The sequence below is a fragment of the Hippocampus bargibanti genome, linkage group LG02, assembly GCF_051943395.1.
Source record: "Hippocampus bargibanti isolate YZ-2025 linkage group LG02, ASM5194339v1, whole genome shotgun sequence".
NCBI lineage: Eukaryota > Metazoa > Chordata > Actinopteri > Syngnathiformes > Syngnathidae > Hippocampus > Hippocampus bargibanti.
The window spans coordinates 31,255,748-31,283,730 of record NC_142735.1 but is presented as its reverse complement, the minus strand read 5'-3'; the positions used below and the strand labels follow the sequence as shown (position 1 = coordinate 31,283,730).

Sequence of the window (27,983 nt, the reverse complement as noted above, 5' to 3'; positions counted from 1 at the left end):
ATTTCTTTAACTTTGCCCCTTCGATGGAAACTTATTAAAAACAGACGCAATCTTGATAAATCACAGTGCATATGTTATTTTCATCTATTTCCATTTCCTCCTCCAAGTATCTGCGAAATAGTATGTAAACGCCATATTCCTTGAGACAAATTTATTAACTGATCAGGGATATTTTTCACATTTGAAAGACAGTTAATAAATTGGGTTGTAGTGTTCTTACTGTGCTATGAGGTTTGTACATACTACATTTAAAGGACAACCGGCACCATTTTTTGTTTTCGTTTCCCACTGACATCAGAAAAACGTTTTATAGCATCTAAAATACCCAAATCAGGCAGGCTGATATTTTTAGTTAAATGAAAAACACCAATAAAAATGACTTCAAAATGAATCCGGAAATGGTCAGTTTCAGAAGGTCCCACCCCCCTGTGCGTGACGTCACGCCAAGACGTCTTGCCTTGCTCAAGAATCAAAACAATGGCTTCAGATTCGGAGAAGGTGTTTTCTTGTTACTCATCCAGTTATGAATATGATTCAAATAGTTCTGAAGAGGAAAGCATAAATGTTTGCAATTGATTCAAGGAGTACTCCCATATCAATTCGAGCCGTCAATGACAGAAATGTAGCACCCAGAAAATGCAGAAGATTGCGCCCAAGCTCCGTTGGAAATGGGCTGATTTGTCCGCTGGGAATTTGTGTCAGCGAATATCAAATAGTTGTCTTGGTGCAACACACAACGATTCACCATGGCGTTATTTATGTGTTTTCCTTCTAATTTCACCATCAACACGGATCAACACGAAGTTTTTAGACCAAACAAAGTACCCAAAATGCATTGTGTGACGCTTTCTCGGTCAGGGGCGGTCCAAACGTGACGTCACATGGGGATCGTCATCAACTCGAAAACAAGACTTCATGAATATTCAGCGCAAGTCTTAAAACGTAAACTATGGCTATATGCTGTGGAATCTTTGTAAAATACGCTCAGTCGAAATCATTTGAAGTGATTTTATAAATTATGGACATAACTTGTTCCGAGTATTTCCAGCCCAAACACTCCCTCCAAATGCTCCTGGCCCGGCCCCTCTGTCAAATTTTAGAACCCAATGCGGCCCGCGAGTCAAAAAGTTTGCCCACCCCTGCCCTAAGGGGACATCGACGTGAAGGAAATAAATAGATTTAGTTAGCCATTTTAAACATTGTAGGATGAACAAAATAGTGAGTTAATCAGTATCACTGGTGCTTTGTTTTCAGTGGATGGATGAGGGAGCAGATGTGGAATGTGTGTCGGAGTTGTACTTTTGCAGGCACTAGGGGGCTTGAGGGATCAGCTGATTATCATCACCCAAAGGAGATGAAAAGGTATGACCTGACCAATGCTGCAGGGAGGAGGTGAAAGGTTACAACATAAAACTAGCACGGCTTGACAAGCCCCCAACTTGAGATATCTCCACATCATCCAGCCAAGCGAATGACCGGAGCCTAGAGGAGGGAGGGATCCAATCAACTGCTGATTTCTTTGAGCCAAATTTGAATATGCATGTAGTACCCGATAAGGACTGCTAGTGTGTCGCTTTCTCGGTCAGGGGCGTTCCTTCCGTGACGTGACGTCAGGACTCGTCACCAACTCAAAAACAAGACTTCTGGAATATTCAGCGTGAGTCTTAAAATGTAAAATATAGCTATATGCGGTGGAATCTTTGTAAAATACGCTCAGTAGAAGTCATTTGAAGCGTTTTTACAAATTATGGACACAAGGCGTTGGTTGTCCTTTAATGTTAGCTCATAGTATTCAAACCTAACAGAAGAAGAAAAAAAAACAGTGAGATCTCTCAAAGCTTTGCATTCCCTCGCAAAGAATGTGAGATCTCGCAATCTTTTTTTTAATGCGCGTTCATGTACTTCCGGGTCAGCTTGGCTAATGCAGACGCTGGAGCGCTTCTGTTTGAGTGAAGACTCAAACTCGGCGAAGGAGAGCATCATGGAGGACTTGCTTCTTGCGGTCAAGAAATGTCCCTCGCGTGGACATTACGCACATGAAAGCGACAAGGTAGATGTACAGCCACACACTGACGTAATAAAAAAAGGAAATTATTAGTTGTCGTCAGAGTAGTCGTCGTAGGTCAAATAAGTGAAAGTGAAGCTAGCATTTCTATCGACTCTACTTGTACTGTTCATGTTCTTTTAACAATAACGCTACTAAGACAATTTAAAAGCGATGTTACAGTTAGTAAATGTGCTGCCATTCCCTGATTTATTGTCATGTTGATAAATTTCTCCACTGTGAGATTAGAGAATAAGAAGTTAACATATTTAAAAGTTTCATGCTGATGTATGCTTAGTCAACACTTGTGACTCAATACACAATTGAAGCACGGACAACCTGGGGTCAATCGGTTCAACGGACACAGCAAGTTAAACAGTCAGCTGCACAGGAGTCATTTAGGACTTCAGGAACTCATCACATGAGTAATTTAGGACTTCAAACTCCTTATTACAGGAAGAGGTCATTAGCCAGGTTACAAATTCATGGGAAACACAATGTTTTATTGCTCACAGCTGTTGGTGCTCAAAACGTCCAGAGGTGTGGTATTATAATCAAGAAAACTATGTTTTACTAATGTATCCCTTTAATTTGCATGTATTCTTAATAAATAGCTTGGCAGAGGGGCGCAGAATTCAGACGGATGTCCCTACTGCGTTTCCTGCCGGCAGTAGGGACAATCCTTCTGGTTCCGAGTCTGTCCACAGTGTCTGACTGTCATAATTCTGACACATGTAAATATTGAATATGGACAATGATGATTGCAGTGTACCATCATTGATGTTAAATTTGTTAAGTTATCATTAAGCAAACATTTCAAGTATTTCTTCTCACAATTTATCTCTGCAGGTTAACATGGCAGTATGTATATGACTGAAGAACAAATGGGATCTGAAACGATGGTACAGAAATCGGCTAAATTAAGGATGAGGCGAGTTGTTTGCTCAATTTGCGTGATTATTGCGTCGTATGATATTTAGAATTGAGGCCGGGGCCGCTGAGCAGCATTTTAATAGCAACAGACTAGCAAGAAACTACTGTAAGTACATCACTCCCGTGTTACATACACACAGACACGTCACATCATTTTTAGCTAAGTTTGTCCTCATACAGTATTTTACAACAAACGTTACGTCATCAAAAAATTGAAGTTATTGTGGAAACGACCCAAGATTTTGCTCCATTTCCCCTTGCCGCGTACATACAACTAGGCATTGTCCACATGACGGCAGTTGAATCGCATTTCAACAAGTCCCGATTTTTGTCCCAATCGCACGTCTCCCATTGGCCTTGAGCTGTGCATCATGTGTACAGATGGCTTGTGCGGGTTATTTGTGGCGCCTGATTCATGGGAATTTTAACCTTGCAGTCTACACTCTGCAACTATCAACTATCAAAGTTGAAACGTGGCCAAATTCAAGTTTTCTCTCCATTTTCTCACTCTTTCTCTGTCGTCTGCCTGTTTCTTTAATGTTTAAACCACCTCCTCTCACTGCTGCGTTCTTGACCAATCACGTGGCTTTAACCGAAGACTTGGGGCGGGGAATAGAGGACAAAAAAAAGTCGGCTGCCATGTTCTTTTTGGAGAACGGCCTCACTCTCTCTCAGTCTGTATACCCCACCCCCTCACTGCTGCATTCTTGACCAATCACGTGGCTTTAACCGAAGACTGGGGGCGGGGAATAGAGGACAAAAAATGAGTCAGCTGCCATTTTCTTGTGAGGAGAACGGGCTCGTTCGCGAACGACACATCACTCATTGCAGGGCTCCGTGTGCATCCCGAAAGGTAAAATTTTCATAAATTTAACGTTCGTAAACCGAAGTTTGTAAGCCAAGGGGTTCGTAAACCGAGGTATCACGTTCGGACGGCCAAGTTAGCGTTGGGCGTTTCTATGAGGGAAACTAATGGATGTCGCCAGCTCATCTAATGCGAAAAGAAGGACGCGGGTTGAATATTTTGAAGCCACCCGCGTTCCCTTCCCAAACTCAAGTTGAACTTTTCCTTGTGTCTTTTGTGCGAATCTCAGATGGCGGGATTTGTGCTGAGCATGACTCACGTTGGGGGTGAGGAGGAAAGATAATGACCGTCTGGACGGGGAAGGCCGTCGGGACTCTTCCCGGTGACGCAAGTTCTGCTTGAGGGTGTCCTCCACATGTGGTTTTGATTCTTTGGTCGTGATCCAGCTGCAGTCGCATCCGCTGACCATCATTCAGGCACTCTGGAATTGGGCCAGTTGGCTTTTCCGACAAGGAACAAAACGCTGGAAGAACAAGTGACGGATCTGCGGAACTTCTCCGGGATTCCCCGAGATCTGCACCGCCCCCCGGAAAAAGATCCATCGAGCCATTTGGGTACATAAGAAATGAAAAACCAGCACCTGAAAGTGTCCTGTTTGTTTTCTCAGCACTTTGATGAATATAGAACCTACCAAGGCATTCAGTTTTTCAGGGAAAATTCGGGGGTTGGCTTCCTGCTGGCTTCTTCTACTACCACACCCAGTGTGACCAGATCCAGAATGATTCTCAAGTCTGCAGTCATTACCCGAGTCAAAACCTTTGTGTTTACATGTGTGTGTGTGTGTGTGTGTGTGTGTGTGTGTGTGTGTGTGTGTGCGCGCGTGTGAGGGAGTTGCCATGGCGCTGGCCTTCAGGACTTGTCATCGTAGAGGTCAAGAGGGGCTTGCAGGTCCGGCAACTCTGTGCGAGGCGGAGGCGTTGACGTGAAGAAGGGGCCACCTGCACTCACGCAAACAAAATGTTTTTCTTTGAAAATTCCAAACGAGGCTGAAATTTTTGAAAAAAAACATCTGTAAATGAACGACACCCCCTACCCCCTTACCGGTGACGGCGATGGCGATGTCAGTGGGGGAGCGGGGCAGGGCCTCGGGGCGGGGGGGACTGAGAGGCTCCAGGCTGATGGCAGGCCTGCCGCTGCGCCGAGTGGGGGTGGCCAGACTCCCGCCGGAACGCTCAGCGACCTCGCCGTCCGCGCACGGGACGCCGCCGCCGCTCTGCGAGGCAAACGCACGGCGCATCGCCAACGCGGGGATCGGGCGTGGGGGGCGCGGCCAAGGAGGGGGCGCACTCACCGCAATGCCGAGGGCCTTGAGGATGTTGAGTTTGCACATGGGACACGTGCAGTGCTCGTTCAGCCACGGGTCAACACAGGCCTTGTGAAACACATGCCTGGACACATAAGCAAGCGTGCCACATCGTTAACTTTGCCGTGACCCAAGTGCAGGGATGAGAATTTTCACCATCGGCGGATTTCCAACTTTTTCAGACCAAATGGCCAGATCAAACTAAATATGTATTATCGCTTTTTCACTGTTCATTTCCTGTTTCGGCTTGTGTTGGCGGAAAGCGCAATTTTAATTGGATGATACTGACGGCGGTTGGCGGAAAGCGCAATTTTGATTGGATGATGTTGACTTAGGTGCCGTTGATGTCGAACAGGTAAACGCCCCCTTTTGAATAAGCGGATGAGTAAAAACAAATCAGGTTGAATGGACCAAATGATTCTCCTTTGGTTCTAATTTGATAGATTGTAATTTGCAATGAAACAATACCATTGATGAAACAGTCGAATGTCATTGGCACTATGATAAGCCCGATGCTAATGTTAGCATCAATATACTTCTGTGAGAGGCAGCAGAAAGCAAGCCTGCAAGCTAATGATCAGTGTACAGGCTAGCGAGCAGTAACCTTGCGTATGGACCCGGCAAGTTGACTATTTATTCCGATAGTTTGGCTGGATTTTTACCATTCATATTAATAGCGAGTATCATCACAAAGTTATTTTAAATACATTCTGACATTTTGTTGAAATCAGAGATATACACGCACACACACACACCCACACACACACACACACACACACACACACACACACACACACACGCACACGCACACGCACACACACACACATATCTTCTGGCTTCTCCGTTAGCAGGGAGAGCCATTTTTGGAAAGCTTGCATGCGTGGGAAGCCGTGCGGATTTAGGTCGGCAGAAAGTGTGTGCACCGACACAGTAATAAAGATCGATAATATGAAATATAAAATGATTAAAATGACACTTAAAGTTAATATTTAAAAATGAACTGTCAACATTTTGGTACATAATAGTATTCAATAGAAAAAGTTGCTTAAAAACAATACATTGGCGTCGTATACTATCCTGTCGTATAGGAGACGTGTGTGTGTGTGTATATATATATATATATATATATATATATATATATATATATATAGATATCATCCTCGTCTCACCCCTCATGGGTGGTGTCTGTCCCCCATCTTTAGCTCGGGTCCTCTACCAGAGGCCAGGAAGCTCGAGGTTTCTGCGCAGTATTCGTGCTGTTCCCAGCACTGCGCTTTTCTGGACCGAGATATCCGATGTTGTTCCTGGGATCTGTTGCAACCACTCGTCGAGTTTGAGGGTCACTGCCCCGAGTGCTCCGACCACCACAGGCACGACTGTCACCTTTACCTTCCAGGCTCTCTCCAGCTCCTCTCTGAGCCCTTGGTATTTCTCCATTTTCTCATGTTTCTTCTTTCTGATGTTTCCATCACTCGGGACCGCTACATCCACGACAACGGCTTTCCTTTCCCCTTTATCTATGACCACGATATCTGGTTGGTTGGCCATTACCTTCTTGTCAGTCTGTATCTGGAAGTCCCACAGGATCTTTGCTCTGTCATTCTCCACCACCTTGGGAGGTGTTTCCCATTTTGACCGTGGGGTTTCCAGTACATACTCCGCACAGATGTTTCGGTAGGCTATGCCAGCCACCTGGTTATGGCGCTCCATGTAGGCTTTCCCTGCCAGCATCTTACACCCTGCAGTTATGTGTTGGATTGTCTCAGGTGCATCTTTGGTGTCTCAGGTGCACAACCTACACCTTGGGTCTTGTCTGGTGTGGTATATCCCTGCCTCTATGGCTCTGGTGTTCAGGGCCTGCTCTTGAGCAGCCAAGATGAGTGCCTCTGTGCTGTCCTTTAGGCCAGCCCTCTCTAGCCACTGATAGGACTTCTTGACATCAGCCACTTCTGTTATGGTTCGGTGGTACATCCCGTGTAGGGGCTTTTCCTCCCATGATTGTCCCTCTTCCAGCACCTCATCCTCTGTTCCCCATTGTCTGAGACATTCTCTGAGTACATCATCCGTTGGAGCCTTCTCTTTAATGTATTCATGGAGTTTGGATGTTTCATCCTGGACAGTGGCTCTCACACTCACTAGTCCCCGGCCTCCTTCCTTGCGGCTTGTGTGCAGTCTCAGGGTACTGGACTTGGGATGGAACCCTCCATGCATGGTGAGGAGTTTTCGGGTCTTAACATCCGTGGTCTGAACTGGTTTCTAAGGACTTGCCTCACCCGCTGGAGGTATTTGGTCATAGCCGCTTTCCTTGTTGCTAGTTCGAGGTTGCCATTGCCCTGTGGTACACCAAGGTACGTGTAGCTGTTTTCAATGTCTGCTATTGTTCCTTCAGGGGGTGAGACCCCTTCAGTGTGGACTACCTTGCCCCTCTTGGTCACCATCCGACTACATTTCTCCAGCCCGAATGACATCCCCGATATCACTGCTGTAGATCCTGGTTGTGTGGATCAGGCAGTCTATGTCCCTTTCGCTCTTAGCATACAGCTTTATGTCATCCATGTAGAGGAGGTGACTGATCGTAGCTCCATTTCTGAGGCGGTATGCATAGCCTGTCTTGGCGATTATCTGGCTGAGGGGGTTCAGTCCTATGCAGAACAGCAGTGAGGAGAGTGCATCACCTTGGTATATGCCACATTTGATGGACACTTGCGTTAGTGGCTTGCCATTGGCTTCAAGTGTGGTTTTCCACATCCTCATCGAGTTTGCAACGAAGGCTCTCAGGGTGCCGTTGACCTTATACAACTCCAAGCATTCAGTGATCCATGTGTGTGGCATCGTGTCATATGCTTTCTTGTAATCAATCCAGGCTGTGCACAGGTTGGTATGTCGGGAACTGCAGTCTTATGCGACTGTTCTGTCAACCAGCAGCTGATGTTTGGCACCTCTAGTATCTCTACCAATGCCTTTCTGTGCTTTGCTCATGTATTGATCCATGTGTCCACTTATCTTAGCCGCAATGATGCCTGACATGAGCTTCCATGTTGTGGAGAGACAGGTTATTGGCCGATAGTTGGAAGGAACTGCACCCTTTGAGGAATCCTTCATGATCAGGATTGTTCGCCCTTCGGTTAGCCATCCTGGGTGAGTCCCATCCATCAGCAACTGGTTCATTTGTGCTGCTAGGCGCTTGTGGAGAGCTGTGAGTTTCTTTAGCCAGGATGTGTGGACCATATCTGGGCCTGGTGCCGTCCAGTTTTTCATACCTGAGACTCTTTCTTGTATGTCTGTCGCTGTGCTGGTAACTGGGTTCTGTTCAGGGAGGTTGCTGTGCTCCTCTTTCTGAGTCACCAGCCATTGTGCACTGTTGTTATGTGCGACCTCCTTCTCCCATATGCCTTTCCAGTATCTTTCAGTTTCCAGCCTTGGAGGGTCTGCTCTGCTGTTCGAACCCTGCCACTGAGCGTACACTTTCGCAGGTTGTGTTGCGAACAGTCTGTTTATTCTTCTGGCCTCATTCTCTTTCGTGTACCTCTTTAGGCGACTGGACAAGGCCTGGAGCCTTTGTTTGGTAGTTTCGAGCGCTTCAGGTATGGTTATCTGCATGTACCTCTTGGGTATTGGCCTTTCATTCACACCTCTCTGGGTCTCCGTCAATTGACTCACATCTTTCCGAGCCGCCTTGATCTTAGCCTCCAACCGTCTTTTCCATGGTGAGTAATGAATCTCGTGGCTGTCATGGTTGCTCTTGTAGCCAAGCATCTCTAGGATCACTGATGCTGAAGCGTATATCAGCTCATTGGTTTCCATGATCGTTCCAGTCGGGATCGTTCTCAGTGCTGCATTCACAGTTTCCATGAGACTTTCAGGTGGTACTTCACATAGCCGTTGTAATCAGTTTCTTAGTTGCCCAGTTTTCATTCTTGCCATGATCTTATCTCTCAGGTCAGTTGCTGCTTCGCTCAGGATATATATATATATATATATATATATATAAACACAGTATATGTGCGTGTGCACCCCCCCCCCCCCCCCGTTTTTTTTTCTCATTTCATGGGATTTGAGAGCGGGCCACCAAACCCTCGGTGTCAGGGGAGGGACACGGGGCAAGGGGGTTATTGAGAACTCACTGGCAGGAGCATTTTTTTGGGAAGCGAGGCAGAGGTCACGTGACTCACTTGCAAGGGAGGATGCGGACCACTTCGTTCAGCTGGTAAGCTTCAATGCAAACGGCACAGTGGTTGAAGTCTGGATCTGTCTCCTACACATTTCAAATTAAAAGGATGTGTAAAAGAAACACATGCATTTCAAATTAAAAGCACATGTAAAATAAACACACGCACACACACACACACACAATTAACTCATTCACTGCCAGACATGCAAAAATGCGTCAACACTTTTTGTCATTGTCACTTGAATTCCAGGACCCCCAGAATATTGAATTTTAGGACTTCATAAAAATTCAATACTTCGTGAGAAACCTTAGACTCACTTCTTTCATCAGAAGAGTTAATACCTAAATTACATGCGTATGGAGTTATATGATCTTAAAATGAGGGTGCCTGTCCAAAATACAATGCAATACATACGTATTGGTTTATATAGCGCTTTAACAACAACTGAAGCTGGAACAAAGCACTAACAAGGAAAAAATGAAATGCTGCCCCCTTGTGGAAAAGAAAAAACATTGCCAGAGGCCATGTCCAGTGCTTTATCGGCACCCATGCATGTAAAAAAAAAAAGAAGAAATTTGTGAATGGCAGTGGATGAATTAAAAGCAGGTGTAAAAGAAACACACAGCGACACACATTTCAAATTAAAAGCCTGTGTAAAAGAAACACACAACGACACACATTTCAAAGTAAAAGCCTGTGTAAAAGAAAAAAATATCCTGTGACTGTAAAGTGTCCTTGAGAGTTTTGAAAGGCGCTTATAAATTAAATGTATTATTATTAAAAGAAACACGCGCATACATTTCAAATTAAAAGCCTGTGTAAAAGAAACACACACACACATTTCAAATTAGAAGCCTGTGTAAAAGAAACACACACACACACACACACAAATTAAAAGCACATATAAATGAAACACACATGCAGTGACGCAGGATTTTGACCTTGTCTCCTTTCTTCACCGTCCTGGTGCTCAACTTCCCGATGGCCCTCTTGGCCGCATCGCCCAGATGACGCTGACGTCAGACCAAGAAAAGACGCAACGTTAGCCAAAACGACACGCGAGCGGACACGGGCAGGCACACACGTACATGGCCACGGTGCGGCGCGGCACCATATCGTATCTTCTGTATGAAGTAGAAGATGAGCCAAGCAGAGGAGATGATCATGAGGACGATGAAGGAAATGGACACAAAGACCAGCGAGCCCCGGTTGACGGCCTTGGTTGGAATGCGCTGCCCCACCGTGACCGTCACCACCACGGTCAGGTTCCTCTCCAGGTGGGCCAGGATGTCTTTGCCATACTTTTCCGTGATCATCACCGCCACCGTGTCGCCCGTACCTGAACATAGTGAAGTTCAACGCAACGTTTTGGTGTAAGATGAAAAATAATGTTCTTCTCCTGGTTCTGTTCTTCGCTTGTGTTGGTGGAAATATTCAATCGGTAGGAGAGAGAGAGAGAGAGAGAGAGAGAGAGAGAGAGAGAGAGAGAGAGAGAGAGAGAGAGAGAGAGAGAGAAGAAAGAGAGAGAGAGAGAGAGAGAGCGAGAGAGAGAGAAAGAGAGAGAAGAAAGAGAGAGAGAGAGAGAGAGAGAGAGAGAGAGAGAGAGAGAGAGAGAGAGAGAGAGAAAGAGAGAAAGAGAAAGAGAGAGTGCAAGTTGTCGTCATTTTGAAAAGAACCTATCATCTACGAGATACCATCATGAATATGAAATTAGACTGAAACAAGATAGCTTAAGGTTTTAACTGAGCTACGTACATGTATACTAAACTAAGATATACAAATAACTAAACTACATACAGTGATACCTCGGTTTACGAACCCCTTGGCTTACAAACTTTTTGGTTTACGAACGTTACATTTATGAAAATTTTACTTTGGCATCCGAACTTTTTTCATACACAGAGATGCCACAATGAGTGATGCGTCTTTCGCGAACAAGCCCGTTCTTCTAACAACAAAATGGGAGCCGAATGTGTTTGTCCTCTATTCCCCGCCCCCAGTCTTCGGTTAAAGCCACGTGATTGGTCAAGAACGCAGCAGTGAGAGGAGGTGGTTTAAACATCAAAGAAACAGGCAAACGACAGTGAGAGTTTCAACTTTGATAGTTCAAAGGCAGAGTGTAGACTGGAAGGTTAAAATATCTCATCAATCAGGCTCCACAAACAACCCGCAGAAGCCATCTGCCAACATTCGTAACATGGATTCTCTTCCCACCTTCAAGTGCCACCTCAAAACCCACCTATTTAAAATGGCATTTTCTGTGTAGCTCTCACGTGTTTCTATTTATAATTGTATTTTATTTATTGCATTCTATTTGTGATTGTATTTTATTGATTATAGTACCTATGCTCGTCTGTGACTGTAAAGTGACCTTGAGAGCTTTGAAAGGCGCTTGTAATGTATTGTATATTATTATTATTATTATTATTATTATTATTATTATTATCTGTACACTTGATGCAAAAAGCTATAAACCCAGCTAAACAGAACACAATTGATGAGGAACAAAGAAAAATTATCGCAGAGAAAGCACCTACAGGGGATCATTCCTCAAGATGGTGAAAGAAGGCTACGTTCCTTATCAAGTGTTTAATGCTGATGAAAGCGGCCACTCCATTCCATCAAGCCATCACAATGGTCAATAAAACGACTTAATTATACAGTACAGTTTATTTCTTTAATTATAACACCGTAGCACATTTATTATACATAAAATAAGGTATATTTTGTGTAGTTTTAAAGGACAATCACTTTTTTGTTTCCTAACTGACATCAGAAAAATATTTGATAGCATCTAAAATACCCAAAACAAGCAGTATGATATTTTTAGTCAAATCATAACACCAATAAAAATGACTTAAAGTGTCTAAAAAGTACTTCAATTTGAAACCGGAAGTGGTCAGTTTCAGAAGGTCCCGCCCCCATGCTTGTGGTGTCACGGCAAGACGGTTGCCTTGCTCAAGAATCAAAACAATGGCTTCAGATTCAGAGAATATGCTTTCTTGTTACTCATCCAGTTATGAATATGATTCAAATAGTTCTGAAGAGGAAAGCATACATGTTTGCAATCGATTAAAGACTTTATTCCCTGTCATTTTGAGGCATTAGGGGTGGGAAATGTCGCACCCAAAAAAGGCAGAAAATGGCAACAAAGCCATGGAAGGAATTAATCAGCCCGTTTCCACAAGCTGATAAATTCCTTACATGGACCTTTGTCGCCCTCTTCTGCCTCTTTTTGGTCCTACACGAAGTGCAAAATGCATTGACGTGATGGAAGCCCTGCTACAATGTGTCCTTTTTTCGGTCAGGGGCGTTCCTTCAGTGACGTAACGTGAAAACTCGTCACCAACTCAAAAACAAGACTTCCTGAATATTCAGCGCGAGTCTTAAAACGTAAAATATAGCTATATGCGGTGGAATCTTTGTAAAATACGCTCAGTAGAAGTCATTTCGATTGGATTGGATTTGCTTTTATTAGTCTCGCAGTGGAGAAATTTACATTTCACAGCAGAAAAGTTTGATTTGAAGCCATTTTACAAATTATGGACACCACTTGTCCGGAGACGTCGGTTGTCCTTTAAGGCTTAGAAAATTAGAAAGTAGAAAATTATGTTTTATGGGTACCTGGGAACACATTATTCTCATTGTAATGGTTTTCCATGGGAAATTAAATTTTGGGATACACACTTTTTGCCTTACACACTGTCTGAGAACCAATTAAGTTTGTAAGCCAAGGTATCACTGTACATATATAGACTAACTTACTGATAAAAATAAGTAGAAATGAAATAACATTGGATGTTTTTAGGATGTGTATATAAACTAGTTCTTATGCCGCTCCTAAGCCCGGATAAATACAGAGGGTTGTGTCAGGAAGGGCATCCGACGTAAAAGCTTGGCCAAAACAAACATGCGGATCAAACCTCTAAAGATGGAGGACACTGATTTGCTGTGGCGACCCCGTCAAGGGAAAAGCCGAAAGGAAAAGAAGATATAAACTAGTTCTAACATTTGGAATGCAGCCAAAGCTTCCACGGGCGGTGCGCGCCCCTCACTCGGACTACCTCCCCTATGGCCCGTGGATGCAGGGGGGTGCTAGAAATGAAATTTGCCCAAAAACAGATTTTGGCCCTTTTCCCCAGAACCTGACAAGAAATGCAGACCCGCGCGTGTCAGCGCTGACCTTCGTGGCCCATCTTGACCGTCTTGTTGGTGGAGTTGTTGTAGATGAGCACAGCGGAGGCGTTGAAGGCGGCAGCCTTGAGGATTTTCTCCTTGAAGGTGCAGTTTCCCCTCTGCATTAGCGCCACCCACTGGACGCCACGAGGAGGAGCCACAAAGCGGGTGTGGGGGTCACAGCCCTGACGATCCACCACTGGACACACGGGCGGGCGAGCAAAGACGGCGGTTGCTGCGTGCATGAGACAAGCGACGCTCGGCATGCGAGCTCACCTCCGTAGCGTGGGGCGGGCGTGACCACCAGTAATGGGCGGGTGTCGACTTTGGGCGAGTTCTGTCCGTAGGTTCCATCTTCGCTGCTCATGACATGGACGGCGTGTTCTCGCGCGTCCATCGCTGTGGCATTGACCGTGGCGCTCACGTACTCCTCCGATGTTAAGACGACACTGCCGCGGTCCGGGCGACCCGTCCTCGCCCGGACCAGGATCAGCAGCAACAGCAGCAGCACCGGCACAGAGGGGACACGGAGCCCGGTCCAGCCGAAGGACGTCATGCTGCCCTCATTCAAAAACTGTTGCCAGGTAAAAAACACAAAAACCTTGAACACAATTTAAACGTTCCAGCCACGTCAGTTTTTGTCATTGAGTAATTTTTGGAGCACAATTCAAACCTCGGTTCATTTCAACCCGTTCAAACCCTTTTGGAATTTCACCCTCTCAACAAACAGTAAGATCATTTTACATTGAAATGTGAAAGTGTCTCCATTACAATGGCCCAAACATAAACAGTAGTGAAGAACAATTTGAACCGGAAAATTGTTTTGGACACATAGATGCGCCATTCCCGAATATGTTCTTTTTTTTTTTTTTTTCTTCGTGATTGTTTGGGTGCCGATAGAGCATTGGTCAGACCTCTGGCAATTTTTCCCCCCTTCCACGAGGGGGCAGCATTTGCCTTGTGTCCATGATAGCGCTTTGTTACAGCTTCAGTTGTTGCTAGCTATTAGCTAGCTAGCTTTCTACCTATTTGAGTTATTCCGGGTTGAGTGAAAGCTGCCGTGTGTGGCTGCCGCTGCTCACCCACAGAAAAACTGATCCTGTGACTGTAAAGTGACCTTGAGAGTTTTGAAAGGCCCTTATAAATGAAATGGATTATTATTATTATTATTATTATTATTATTGGTGTCAAAGTCAAGGCTCAGGGGCCAAATCTGGCCCGCCACATTATTTTATTCGGCCCATGAAATCAAATCAAGCATGTCAAGTGCTATGATGCTTGCTAAAGCAGTTTTGGCCACAAAATTCATCAAGGAATAGATTGTCGCGGCCTGGAATTGAAGCGGATTTACATGGAAAGGCAAAAACTGGTAAATATAATTTTGAGATATTTTCGATTCCGTTTTTGTCATTAAATATTAGCAGTAATGTTGATTATAACAAATATCGCTACTCGTAAAAAAGCAAAGTCGACCACCGAGAAAGTCCGTGCGAAAGCCTTGAGAAGAAACAAAAGTTCAGAGAAGACAAGTCCCGGTCAAGTGGAATTTTATTTTGAAATCAGTTAAATTAAACATTTTCCCGTGTTTTTTTCACCATTATATCATTCACGGAGGGTTGTGTACAGAGCGTTACAACTAAGGAGCAAAGTGGGTGTCTTGGTTCTCGCTACCGTATCCTGTAAATTGACCTTGAAGAGTTTTGAAAGGTGCTTATAAATGAAATGTATTATTATTATTATTATTATTATTATTATTATTATTATTATTATTATCATTATTATTATCTGTACACTTGATGCAAAAAGCTATCTATAAGCTATCTATTAGCTAGCTAACTCGCGTTCTATCTATTTGAGTTACGTCTGGGACCTTGAGTTTTGAAAGGCGCTTACAAATATATTATTGTTATTGTTGTTATTGTTATTATAAAAGGTTGGCCAAAACAAACATGCTAATCAAACCTATAAAGATGGAAGACACTGATTTGCTGTGGCGACCCCTTGAACGGAAAAGGGAAAACCCGAAAGGAAAAGAACAAATAGTAAGATTTCGGACGTCACCTAGAAATTCCTTGTTTCCTCTTTTTTTAAACATGTCCTAACGCTTTTTGTAGTTTTTCTGACAGGTGACTTTCTACGTCCTCCAACGTTGCACCTCTTGAACGTCCTGACGTCCGACGGCGGCGTCTAATTGACACCGGACTTGTCCGGCGTCCTTCGACGGACCTCCGGTGCGGCTGGACAGACGCCCTCGTCATCGTCCTCATCATGCTCACCTTCGAGCCTGCTGACATTGTGCGCGCGCGCGTTTCCCATGTAGCTCTGCCTGTGGAAGAGCTCAAAATACGCCCGTCCCGACTTACATCTTTGTCGTAGTGGACGCACAGGCAGGCGGCCTTCCTTCCTTCTGTCTCCAGAGATGCGTCTCCTCTCGGTGGGGTGTGTGTGCGGGGGGCCAGGGGGTCCTAAAATCCTAGTTCGTTCGCTCCCTCTCTTGTCTTCTTCGCCGTGAGGGCCTCGTCGAGCCTTGTTTCGGTTCCGCTAGCGACCTATCGCTGCGGAAGCTCCAACCAGACAATGACGCATTACGCATGCGCAAATATTTACGCGGGGCGCCTGGCTGGGTACCTCGAGTATGTGTGTGTATTAGTGATGGGAATTGCGCCTCTTTTCAGAGACCCGGTTCTTTTAGCTCGGCTCACTATAAAGGTCCGGCTCCCTAATGGCTCCTCAGTTTGTTTGTTTTTTGCTTGCTTGAATCACTTAACTACAAAAAATCATGTAAAATTATGTGACATTTTTATTTATATGGCTTGATTTATATGTGCACAGAGTTAGTGGATGCTAACTTTCACTTTCAGTGTAGTTACTGTGTTCTAAAGATCAGCTGTCACTAATTTGCTTTTCATATTAATAATGCTATCATACCAACTAGTAAAAAACTATAATACTTGAATAATAATAACAGCATAATGTGATAACATTTGTCCACCTGTCTACCCTATCCCCCCCCCCCCCCTCCTCGGTCAGTCCCTGTCTCCTCACTGCTACGTGTGTCTGGAATTTTCCCCTCCCTCCTCTACCACGGATATCGACCAATCACGTGCGGCTTTAACCGAAGACCGGGGGCGAGGAATAGAAGACAAAAAACCGGCTGCCATTTCCGGCTCCTTGTTAGGAACCGGCTCTCTTTGTTCACTTCAGAGATCCGACTCTAAGAAACGGCTCGTTCGCGAACAACACATCGCGCGTGTGTATGTGGCGGTGTAGAAGTGTAGAAATGTTCACCAAGCATCGCAAGAACATTCGGCCATTTAATTTCAATTCTTTGTGCAGAGATCGAGTATTAAAGCCAGGGTTTCGCGGTTCTCGGGTACCGCTGCTCCGTGTTGCGTGAGGGGCGGTGCGTGGGTGGACACAGTGAATCCGAGGGCAGACAGAAGCGGAAAAACATCCGACGATTAAATGACAATTTTGCCAGACGGTTTTCTCTGGGTACTCCGGTTTAATCCCACATTCCAAAAAAGCAATGGCAGGCTGATTGAACACTCCAAATTGTCCCTAGGTGAGAGGTAGTGATGTGTCGTTCGCGAACGAATCAGCCGGTTCCTAACAAAGAGCCGGAAATGGGAGCCGACTTTTTTTGTCCTCTATTCCCCGCCCCCGGTCTTCGTTTAAAGCCGCACATGATTGGTCGATATCCGTGGCTGAGGAGGAAGGGGAGATTGACAGACACACACAGGGGGGGAGTAGGGTAGACATGTGGACAAATGTCCACATGTCTTACGTTATGCTGTAATTATTATTCAATTATTATATTTTTTACTAGTTGGTATGATCAATGAGAAGGTTTCTTTAGCCGTCATCTGTACAAATTTGAAGGTTTTGGACGTTTCGCCTCCTATCCAAGAGGCTTCGTCAGCGAACTAAAGTCTGACTGGTCGTATCGGCCCTATTTATATATCCTTAATGTCCAGACATGGCGGCGCCGGACACAGCTATGATAGGTCCCTACTCTCAGGTTGGGGGGAGCAGAGGACCCCTCCCTGTGGCCCCACTGATTGTTCCTACATTCCTGACTAACGACTGGCCCATTTCCCCCACTCCCACTGGTATCACCTCATCAGCATTACGAATGTTGCCTAAGCAGGCTATTGTATGAACGATCCAAATTGAACCTCACCCCACCGGACCGGTTTAATGAAGGATTTAGTTGTTTTATAAGAATCGCTTCTTTTACCCCGCTTTCAAACCATCTATGTTCTTTCGCTAAGTTTTTAACCTCATTGTCGTCAAATGAGTGGTTGCTAGCTTTTAGGTGCAAATGTACTGCCGATTGAGGCCCACTTGTATTATCCCTGCGATGTTGATAAAGTCTTTTTTTGAGAATTTGTTGAGGCTCCCCAATGTACTGCTCTTTACAATTTTCATTCTTACAATGTATGGAATAAACTACATTACTTTGTTTTTCATTTGGTAGCCTATCTTTTCGGTGCACTAATTTTTGCCTCAACGTGTTTATCGGTTTGAAATAAGTATAGGAATTTTATGTTGCCAAAGGACTCTCTGTAATTTTTCAGAAACTCCTGCAATGTAAGGTACTGCTACTTCTCTCCTTTTTGTATCTTGAGAATTATTGGTTTCATTCCCTATTCTTTCTTTCTGACATTTGTTGAATGACCACTGAGGGTACCCACAGTTAGTGAGTGCTCTCCTGATATGTTTTGACTCCTTTTCTCTACCTTCAATGCTAGTTGGTATTAGTTTAGCCCTATGCTGGAAGGTTCTGATAACTCCTAGTTTGTGTTGTAAAGGGTGGTTAGAGTCAAAAAGTAAGTATTGGTCGGTGTGCGTAGCCTTCCTAAAGACTTCTGTTTTTAGCGCTCCGTCCTCTTTTATAATTACTTTACAATCCAAGAAGGCTAGTTGGTTCTCTTTAATGTCCTCACGAGTAAATTTAATGTTGATGTCTACAGATTTGAGGTGATCTGTGAAGGATTGAATTTCTTGTTTTTTAATTACGACAAAAGTATCGTCCACATATCTAAACCAGTAGCCTTTCCAGCAGCTCGTGTATTTTGTTTTTCTACTTTCATTCCTTTCATCACTTTGCTGCTGTGAAATGTAAATTTCTCCACTGTGAGACTAATAAAGGCAAATCCAATCCAATCCAATCTAGGTTTTGTCCTCGGGAAGGATGTGAGGGCCTGTTTCTCCATCTCTTCCATGTGAAGATTAGCCACTATGGGTGAAACTGGTGAGCCCATAGCACAACCATGAATGTGTTTATAAAATTTCTCCCGAAATTGAAAATACATAGTATTAAGGCAGATTTCCAATAATTGGCAGATGTGATCCGGTTTAAATTTGGTTCTTTCATGCAGAGAAACATCCGCCAGCAGTTAGTATGATATCATTATTAATATGAAAAGCAATTTCATGCCAGCTGATCATCAGACCAGAGTAACCACAGTGAAAGTCAAATTTAGTGAATGCTCTCTGTGCACATATAAATCAAGCCTTATAAATAAAAATATTTGATAGAGTGTATTTTTTTACATGAATAATTCGTTTCACTTAATTTTACATGATATTTGAAAGTTAATTAACGTAAGCAACAAAAACAACAACAAACTGAGGAGTCATTTGGGAGCAACGAGTCGGAACTTCTTAGTGAGCCGCGCCAAAAGATCCGGCTATCTGAATAGAGCCGGAATTCTCATCACTATCAACAAGACACGAAGTTGCGAATACCATCCCAACATGGCGGCTTTGGTGACGCTGGGCGTCAGTAGCACGTGACGACTTTGGTGGGGTTGCTCCTCCAGTCCGAGAGGTGCCGCTGCGACTGCAAGCTGAATCGGTGCATCAACACAGACCGGCAGCCGGGATACGCGCGAGCGGAACGCTACAATGTTGGCTCGCTTAAAAGCCAAAGTTAACTCGGTACTGTTGCCGGGAGACGAGTTCTGCTTGGACACGACCGGCGCCGACACGATCTCGCTGGCGGGTCCCTCCAAGGCGAATAAAGTGATTTGCGGGCCCGGGCTGCGCTGCTCCGGCGACCGCCTGCTGGTGTACAAAAGCGGGATTCTTCGCCACAAGGAGCCCAACATGTTCTGGATGGACGCGCAGCACAAAAGGGTGACGAGCAATACACAACACGTGCCACTGACTAGTGTCTCCCATTGCCTCTCTTCCTCATTCGAATTTTAGTCAGGAGAGTCAGGCGTGTTGCCGACGTCATCGAAAGGCGACAACCCGGTGGGCGAACACGAATTAAGGAGACCTTTCAATCAAACGGTTAATTGGTCGTTTTGGGTTAGTCCAAAAGAGTTTGTAGCAACGCCATGTTTAAAATCACCACAAAGGTTGATTCCAATACCGCGTCACCCCCAAGAAAGAACAGAATTACAGAACCGCTGATATTAAAAATGATTTATACCAACAGGCATGCTCATGTTACCGACGCCATTTTTTTGTTTCCTAACTGACAACAGAAAAACGTTTTATAGCATCTAAAATACCTAAAACACGCAGGCTAATATTTTTAGTCAAATGCAAAACACAAATAAAAATGACTTAAAGTGTCCCAAAACTGCCACAAAATGAGCTCGGAACTGGGGAGATTCAGAAAGTCCCGCCCCCTTGTTCACGACGTCAAGCCAAGATACTCCTTCACAAACTGCCTTGCTCCAGAATCAAAACAATGGCTTCAGAGAGTTCAGATTCGGAGAAGATGCTTTCTTGTTACTCATCCAGTTATGAATATGATTCAAATAGTTCTGAAGAGGAAAGCATAAATGTTGGCAATCTATTAAAGAAGTCCTTCCGTATCAATTTGAGGCGTCTGGACTGCAATGTAGCGTCCAGAAAATGCACAAGATGGCGCACAACCTCTGTTGGAAATGGCTGATTTGTCCGCTGGGAATTTTTGTAAACTTACACCTTCTTTATGCGTGTTACCGCAATTGGCTGCGACACATGATTCACCATTGCATTATTTATGTAGTTTTCCTTCTAATTTCGCCATCAATACAGATCAACACGATGTTGTCAGACCAAACAAAGTACCCAAAATGCATTGTGTGTCGCTTTCTGGGTCACGGGCGTTCCCTCCGTCATCAACTCGAAAACAAGACTTTCTGAATATTCAACACAAGTCTTAAAAGGTAAAATATAGCATAAAAATATAAATATTTGCGGTGGAAGCTTTGTAAAATGCGCTCAGAAGAAGTCATTTGAAGTGATTTTACAAATTATGGACGCAACTTGTTTAGAGGTGTCGGTTGCCCTTTAAAGTAACAAAGCTTTGTGAAGCATGTTACGAAGTTGGTGTAAGTGTTCTTCCGTCTTGGTGTGTTTGCTTGTTCAGTACGTTCCCGCCAAAGGAGAGACGGTAATCGGCATCGTGACGTCCAAATCAGGTGACGTGTTCAAGGTGGACATCGGCGGTAGCGAACAGGCATCTTTATCATATTTGGCCTTCGAAGGTGCCACCAAGAGGAACCGACCAAATGTCCAGGTGGGTTTGTGCCATGTGGAAGAGGTGCTGCGAACATTGCCTATGGGCTGGACATTTATGTGAACCAACCACGCCCCCGACTCTGACCGCTTTAGGTGGGCGACCTGCTGTTTGCACAACTGGTCGTAGCTAATAAGGACATGGAGGCAGAGCTGGTGTGTGTTGACAGCTCGGGCCGAGCCAACGGGATGGGAGTGTTTGGAGCAGGCGGCCTCCTTTTCAGAGTCTCCCTGGGTCTCGCCAGGCGGTATGTGCCCACTGTTCCTTCCGGACTAATTGAAAGTATCTCAAGATTTGAAATGGGGAGTTACTTTTCACTCACTGTGTTTTGTGGACCAAGATGGTTCCAAAGAAGTCCACTGAGAAGGAGACATGAATGAGTGAGCTATTTTATAAGGCAGTACAGTGATACCTTGGCTTACGAACCTAATTGGTTCCCAGAGTGTGTAAGGCGAAAAGTATGTATCCCAAAAATTAATTTCCCATAGGAAACCATAAAAATGAGAATAATCCATTCCCAGGTCCCCATAAAACATAATTTTCTACTTCCTAATTTTCTAAGCCTTAAAACTACACAAAATATACCTTATTTTATGTATAATAAATATGCTATGGTATTATAATTAAAGAAATAAACTGTACTTTATAATAAAGTTGTTTTATTTACCTTTATGATGGTCGTTGATGGCTTGATGGAATGGAGTGGCCGGTTTCATTAAACACTTGATGAGGAACGTAGCCTTCTTCTTTCACCATCTTGAGGAATGATCCCTTGTAGGTGCTTTCTCTGTGATAATTTTACCTTGTTCTGTTTAGCTGGGTTGATAGCTCTTTGCATCAAGTGTACAGATGGCTTGTGCGGGTTATTTGTGGATGGTTGATGGTCTGATTAATGGGAATTTTAACCTTGCAGTCTACACTCCGCCTTTGAACTATCAAAGTTTAAACAAGTCCAAATTTCACTGTTTTCTATCTGTATCTACCCTGGTCAAGGTTGACGCTTCGTACTGATGTCACAACGTTTATTGTGAAACACTTGAACACCGTGAAAACTATAAAGGACATTAAAACAACATCATTACAATAAGTTCGACAAAACATTCAGTCAATAAGGAAATTAATAATGTACCGTGTGCACCTTATTAACCGAAAGTAGATAAACAACGTAGACTTGAAACTTTCGTTGCTCTGCTTGTCTCTCTCTCGAGACTTTCGTTCCGTCTGTCTCGCCGTACTCGCTTTTATCTAAAACACCTGACGCGGAAGTGACAATGACAAACATTATATAGTATCGAAGACGATTTTTAGAAAAACACACACATAAAGTTTCGCATAGAAACATTAAACACTTTTACAGAACAACAAGTCTAAATAAATTATATTTTTGTTGTCTTGGCAACCAATGACAAGATACCCGCCAGTTACACTATCCATTTTGTCACTTTCTCTCTGTCGTCTGCCTGTCTCTTTAATGTTTAAACCACCTCCCTTCACCGCTGCGTTCTTGACCAATCACATGACTTTAACCGACGACTGGGGCGCAGAATAGCGAACCAAAACAAGCCGGCTGCCATTTTCTTGTTAGTAGAACGGCCGAACAACACATTACTCATTGTAGCAGCTCCGTGTGTATGCTGAAAAAGTTAGTATGCCAAGGTAAAATTTTCATAAATTTAACGTTCGTAAACCGAGAGGTTTGTAAGCCAAGGGGTTCGTAAACCGAGGTATCACTGTATCTCAAGATTTAAAATGGGGAATTAGTTTGCACTCATTGGCCAATCACTACTTTTTTCCATTTACCATTACTGCCTCCCCCTCTCCCAGGTTGTTGGCCCCCCAGGGTGACCTACGGACGGATGTGGAGCAGCTGTTCCCGTGCGAGATGGTGGTGGGGATGAACGGTCGGCTGTGGGTCAAATCAACCGGGACCCAGCGGACACTGGTCTTGGCCAACCTGCTTGAAAGTTGCGAGAACATGACGCCCGGGCAGAGGCGCCAGCTGTTAGCCAAGGTAGCCCAGGGGGCGCTCTAGAGACAGCAAATCAAATGGGTGGGGCACCCATCACGCAAGCGAGCCCCAGGGGTTCGTTTGTAGAGTGGGGTGGGGAGGACTACAGACTGGCATCTTGCTATATGATTGAAAGATGTGTCTTGACTGATACCTGATGGCTGCAAAGGTGTTGTTAAAATGTTTTTTTTAATCTTTGATTACATGTCATGTCTTTTTATTAAGTCCAACATCACAAAAGCGCTATAGTTCGTAATATAAATTATATGAAAAAAAGCATTACATTTATTTAGGGGGCTGGAACTAATTGGCATTTGAAAGTTGCGATAAAAAGTGACAACTAATGTTTGATCGAGTTGAGCGCAGCGTAGGAGGTTGTCGTTCTTTAAAGGACAACCGACACTTCCCGACAAGTTGCGCCCATAATTTGTAAAATGACTTCTACTGAGCACATTTGACAAAGATTTCACGGCATGTAGCTCTATTTTACGTTTTAAGACTCGTGCTGAATATTCCGGAAGTCTTGTTTTTGAGTTGATGACGATGCCCTAAGTGACGTCACGGAAGGAACGCCCCTGACCGAGAAAGCGACACGCAATGCATTTTGGGTACTTTTTTTCATTTGAAAACACCGTGCTGATCGCAAAATTAGAAGGAAAACTACATAAATAACGCGATAGTGAGTCGTTGTGTGTCGCAGCCAATTGCGGTAAGACGCATAAAGAAGGTGTAAGTTCACACAAATTCCCAGCGGACAACTCAGACCATTTCCAACGGAGCTTGTGCGCCATCTTGTGCATTTTCTGAGGAGTCCAGACGGCCTAAATTGATACGGAAGGACTTCTTTAATCGATTGCAAACATTTATGCTTTCTTGCCTCTTCAGAACTATTTGAATCATATTCATAACTGGATGAGTCACAAGAAAGCATCTTCTCTGAAGCCATTGTTTTGATTCTGGAGCAAGGCATTGTGTGACCAATAGTAACATCACGAACAAGGGGGCGGGACTTTGATTCTGCCCAGTTCCGAGCTAATTTTGTGGCAGTTTTGGGACACTAAGTTATTTTTATTGGTGTTTTGCATTTGCCTAAAAATATCAGCCCGCATGTTTTGGGTATTTTAGATGCGATAAAATGTTTTTCTGATGTCAGGAAACAAAAAAAATGGTGTCGGTTGTCCTTTAATGTACCACTAAACGGAGTGTTCTTCACACTAAGGGGTCTCGGAACCCCTGGATTTTATTTACGCTGATCCAAATTCCGATATTTGGCAGCAACAACAGAACATCACACAAGTGGAATGTAAAGTGCAAGACATGGGCCCCGACTGATGAGTTTTGACGAGATAACAATGAAATAGTAAATACAGTTGTAATAATAGTAAATACAGTAAAGTCGTTATATCAATATCGGTTATATCGATAGTACCGCTTATTACGATACTATTTCTATGAACGCAAGGAGAAAATTACATGCACGCAGGGTCGGATATATCCATAGTCCCGGTTATATCGATATTTTTTCGGACTCCCGAGAATATCGATATAACGCGACTTTACTGTAATAGACAAAAAACATTGTCATGTTCAACAGCATGATTTATCTTGACTAAAGATTTTATTTTCAAACAGTTTAAGAAAAAATATTTTTACAAAATTTTGTCTTTTGGCTACCTCCACATGAGTTCGGTACCTTTTGTGCGGCAGCAAAGCATTGTGGGTCGTGCGGCACCCCCTCTGCAGCCGCAAGCAAGCAGACGGCACGATATCAATGCGACGGAACACACCAGCCAATTGAGCCCAGCGTACGTTTACGTTGCTGCGAGTGTCCACACTCCCATCGGCAGGGACGCCGCAACATCTTGCACATGACGTGACGACGGTTGGTCACATGACGTGCTTCTGGATGCCCGGTGTGAACTCCTTGGCATTGGGGTTCAGGACGATTGGGATGTTGCTCTGTGGGGCACGACAAAAACTCAAGTCAGAAATCCCACGCCAGCTGTGGGGGAGAGCACCTAAATACAAGCCGCCCAGATTTCAGCTGCCGTTCAACCACTTTTTACTAACACTACAGTTTATAAAAGTGAGTAAGTTATATTTGTATAACTCATAGAAGTAGAGTGTATATTTTTCTCCATAACTCCCAAGTTTCAAGCAAAAAGAAGCATTAGCATATATATTTCTAGAGCTCGCAATTTTCTCTCCTAGTATTCAGTGACAGCCATTTTAGATTTCTGACGTTATCTGCCTGCATTCGATCGTTGATATTTGCTCATTTATATTTTGAATATTTTCTTGTGTTTTCTGTTCTGGATTAGAATTTCAAGAGCTTTCCAATGGTACCTTACTCGTTAAGATCTGCCAAAAATGAAGAAAGTTATGATAGTTTAAACTGTAATAAAGAACTCTCACAGATTGTCATTGTTTTAACTGTTTAATTACAGGCAGAAAATCCCCTCATATTTCCAAAATTAAAAATTACATTATTTCCTTATTTGTCATAGAACAATAATCTATACAACATTTGAAAGCTATTTAAATGCACTTTAATATGGTATTAGAAAATGTATGATGAATTTTGTCACATCCCGACAGTATACTTATTGGTTTTGTTTTCAAATAAAGTAGTATATTTCCTCGTTTTCTTTGTACATGCTTTTGAATGTTGTACTTTGATGAAATGCGCTATTTCAATAAAGCTCCATATAATAAACCTCGTAAATATTTGCAAATGGAATAAAGACGCGGCGAGATCCCGATGAATATAAGGAATAGGACAAAAAATAAGTCATCAAACCAATCAGTTCAGAGTTGAATTCGCTGAAAAGAAATGTACGTCAGAACAGCAGCGAACATTGCAGTTGATGACAGCGCGACAAACGTCGTCGTGTGACGTCCCAACAGTGTGATCAGATGACCTCCGTTATTCCCCAAAAACGAATCGGTTAGTCTTTAGTGCGTCCTTACCACGGATCTCGGACCGTTCTTGGTGTCTCGCTCAGGACTGGAATGGCCGCCAGGCTCCAGTTTGTTTACTAGATTACGTCATGTGCTGCTCGCTTGCGATTGGCTTAAATCTCGATGTGGCGCCGGCCTAAGAAAGGACTGCAGAAGAGCTTCGGGAAAACAAGGAGCGGTACCGGGTTATACCGAGCCGGGCGAAACCAAGTCTGGGACGCCAAGGAGGGAACCTACGTGTCGGCCATGTTGGGTGGGTTCCAACAAAGGCAAAGCATTGACAATGAAATCACTTTTTATTTGTTTTTTTTGCAATTCTGTTTACTTCTGTGCTCGTTTTTTGTTTGCTATTCCTTTCCCTTTGTTGCTTACCACTCTTTTTCCTTATGTGTTTATTTGTGTCCCCCCCTTCCGATGCGCCACCGTTGCCTGTGTGGTCCCTTTTCCTTTTGGGCTTTTTTTTTGTGTCATCCCTTCTTGCTTTCCGGTGTTCATTTATTAAATGCATATGGGTTTTTCTTTGTTTTGAATTTGCCATTGTTTTTTTTTTCTCGTGCGTTTTCTTTTTCTATTGTATTTATTCCATGTTTGTTTCTTCGGAGCAGCATTTCCGGATATGCGCCCGTGATTAAAGTAAAACTGCGGCAAGCCAGCTTCCACTCGCAAAATCCAAGTCAAGTGAGACGCCACTTCGATTGACAACACTGTGCATTACGGTAGTCTGCGGCAAGCGAGCGGCGTGGGCCACCTTCAAAATAAAATAAAATAAAAAGGAATGTAGGAACAATCAGTTGGGCCACAGGCAGTGGTCCTCTGCTCCCCTCAACCTGAGAGTAGGGACCTATCATAGCTGTGTCCGGCGCCGCTAAGGCTGGACATTAGGGATATATTAATAGGGCCGATACGACCAGTAAGACTTTAGTTCGCTGACGAAGCCTCTTGGATAGGAGGCGAAACGTCCGACACCTTCAAAAAAGTACAGATGACGGCTGAAGAAACCTTCTCATCGATGGACCACTCCTGTACGACTAAGAGCTTACACAGACGAATAATAATAATAATAATAATAATAATAATAATAATAATAATAATAATAATAATAATAATAATAATACATGTTATTTATGAGCACCTTTCAAAGCACTCAAGGACACTACAATTAAAAGTAAAATGAACACCATCATGGCTGAGTGCAGGCTGATGTTATTTTTCATCAATTTAAAAAAACTTTTATATTGGAATAAAAGGCCTCTGAAAATTGAAAACATACTGATATTGTTAGCCAATTTTTTAAAACTGCTAAATGGAAAAATATTTGATATCCCTGGACTAGTGACGTGTGGTGAGGTTCATGGCTGGTGAGGCACTGAGGTCATCACAGTCAGATTTACAAACATGAACTCTACAGAGTATCTTATTCACTATTTGATTGGCAACAGTTAACATGTTTTGTTTAAAATGTCATGTCAGCATTCTTTATATAAACTGTAGCATAGAAAAAAATATTTAAAAATACTTTTTGTTACCTTTACTTATAAATGAAGTCCATGCGCCGCTCCTTCTGAAGAAAGGCATCGATAACGTCTGTAGAAGCCTTCCTTATCTTTCTTCAGGTTTAAAAGTCTCTCTAGTTCTTTCAATTTAGATATGTAATCCTCCATTCTGAAAATAAGGCCAAGCAACACGAAAAAATGACTGGATTGTTGCACGTAACTTGCTAACTGTTTACTGTAGCTTGTTGTCACTAATTAATTCTATTATTCTGCAGCCGAGGAGTCGCAAGAAGAATCTCTAATCACCAGCGCCCCCTGTCATGAGTCAGGAGACTGTGTGCCTCACCTATGCAGTTTTGATAAAAATTAAATAAAATAAACACTGCAGTACAGTGTTTATAATGTAAAGCGACTTTACATTATATACACCAGCTAAACTGTAGAAATTTTAGAACCTTTAGAAGTTTTGCAAAATTGCTGAAAAATAACGTCAGCATGCACTC

The 27,983-nt window shown here is 43.6% G+C and overlaps 2 protein-coding genes and 1 long non-coding RNA gene across 6 annotated transcripts; 1 reads left to right on the top strand and 2 right to left on the bottom strand.

Annotated features, from left to right (window-relative positions):
- Window positions 1-3,080: 3,080 nt before the first annotated feature.
- On the bottom strand, window positions 3,081-16,081 carry rnf130 (ring finger protein 130). 4 transcript variants are annotated; one of them, XR_016114301.1, is made up of 9 exons: window positions 15,857-16,081; window positions 13,770-14,067; window positions 13,501-13,692; window positions 10,406-10,656; window positions 10,259-10,330; window positions 9,318-9,400; window positions 4,884-5,230; window positions 4,474-4,780; window positions 3,089-4,356 (listed from the first exon to the last, which is right to left on the bottom strand). XR_016114301.1 is itself a non-coding variant. In XM_088990981.1 (9 exons), the coding sequence occupies exons 2-9, from the start codon at window positions 14,047-14,049 to the stop codon at window positions 4,692-4,694; spliced, it is 1,236 nt and encodes a 411-aa protein (XP_088847107.1). In that variant the 5' UTR covers window positions 14,050-14,067; window positions 15,857-16,078; the 3' UTR covers window positions 3,098-4,691. The 4 variants fall into 4 exon arrangements, 3 of the variants coding, with proteins under 3 accessions (XP_088847108.1, XP_088847106.1, XP_088847107.1); XM_088990981.1 differs by having other exon boundaries at window positions 3,098-4,780; window positions 4,884-5,055; window positions 5,134-5,230; window positions 15,857-16,078; XM_088990980.1 differs by having other exon boundaries at window positions 3,089-4,780.
- Window positions 16,082-19,326: 3,245 nt separating this feature from the next.
- On the top strand, window positions 19,327-23,226 carry exosc3 (exosome component 3). Its single transcript, XM_088990970.1, has 4 exons — window positions 19,327-19,637; window positions 20,869-21,018; window positions 21,114-21,265; window positions 22,843-23,226. Exons 1-4 carry the CDS (start codon window positions 19,407-19,409, stop codon window positions 23,048-23,050), a joined length of 741 nt encoding a protein of 246 aa, XP_088847096.1. The 5' UTR covers window positions 19,327-19,406; the 3' UTR covers window positions 23,051-23,226.
- Window positions 23,227-24,625: 1,399 nt separating this feature from the next.
- Window positions 24,626-27,507, bottom strand: LOC148902436 (uncharacterized). The gene is made up of 2 exons (XR_016114298.1): window positions 25,997-27,507; window positions 24,626-24,985 (listed from the first exon to the last, which is right to left on the bottom strand). It is a non-coding gene; the product is annotated as an uncharacterized LOC148902436 (long non-coding RNA).
- Window positions 27,508-27,983: the final 476 nt, after the last annotated feature.

Excerpts from the sequence above, each read along its gene's own strand:
- rnf130 (XM_088990980.1), bottom strand. The coding sequence starts at position 14,049 with ATGACGTCCTTCGGCTGGACCGGGCTCCGTGTCCCCTCTGTGCCGGTG. Across the intron at positions 13,693-13,769 it reads GCCCGCCCCACGCTACGGAG|TGGTGGATCGTCAGGGCTGT; the intron begins GTGAGCTCGCAT and ends CCGTGTGTCCAG. Across the intron at positions 10,657-13,500 it reads GGTCAAGATGGGCCACGAAG|GTACGGGCGACACGGTGGCG; the intron begins GTCAGCGCTGAC and ends CACTATGTTCAG.
- exosc3 (XM_088990970.1), top strand. The coding sequence starts at position 19,407 with ATGTTGGCTCGCTTAAAAGCCAAAGTTAACTCGGTACTGTTGCCGGGA. Across the intron at positions 21,019-21,113 it reads GGAACCGACCAAATGTCCAG|GTGGGCGACCTGCTGTTTGC; the intron begins GTGGGTTTGTGC and ends TGACCGCTTTAG. Across the intron at positions 21,266-22,842 it reads TCCCTGGGTCTCGCCAGGCG|GTTGTTGGCCCCCCAGGGTG; the intron begins GTATGTGCCCAC and ends CCCCTCTCCCAG.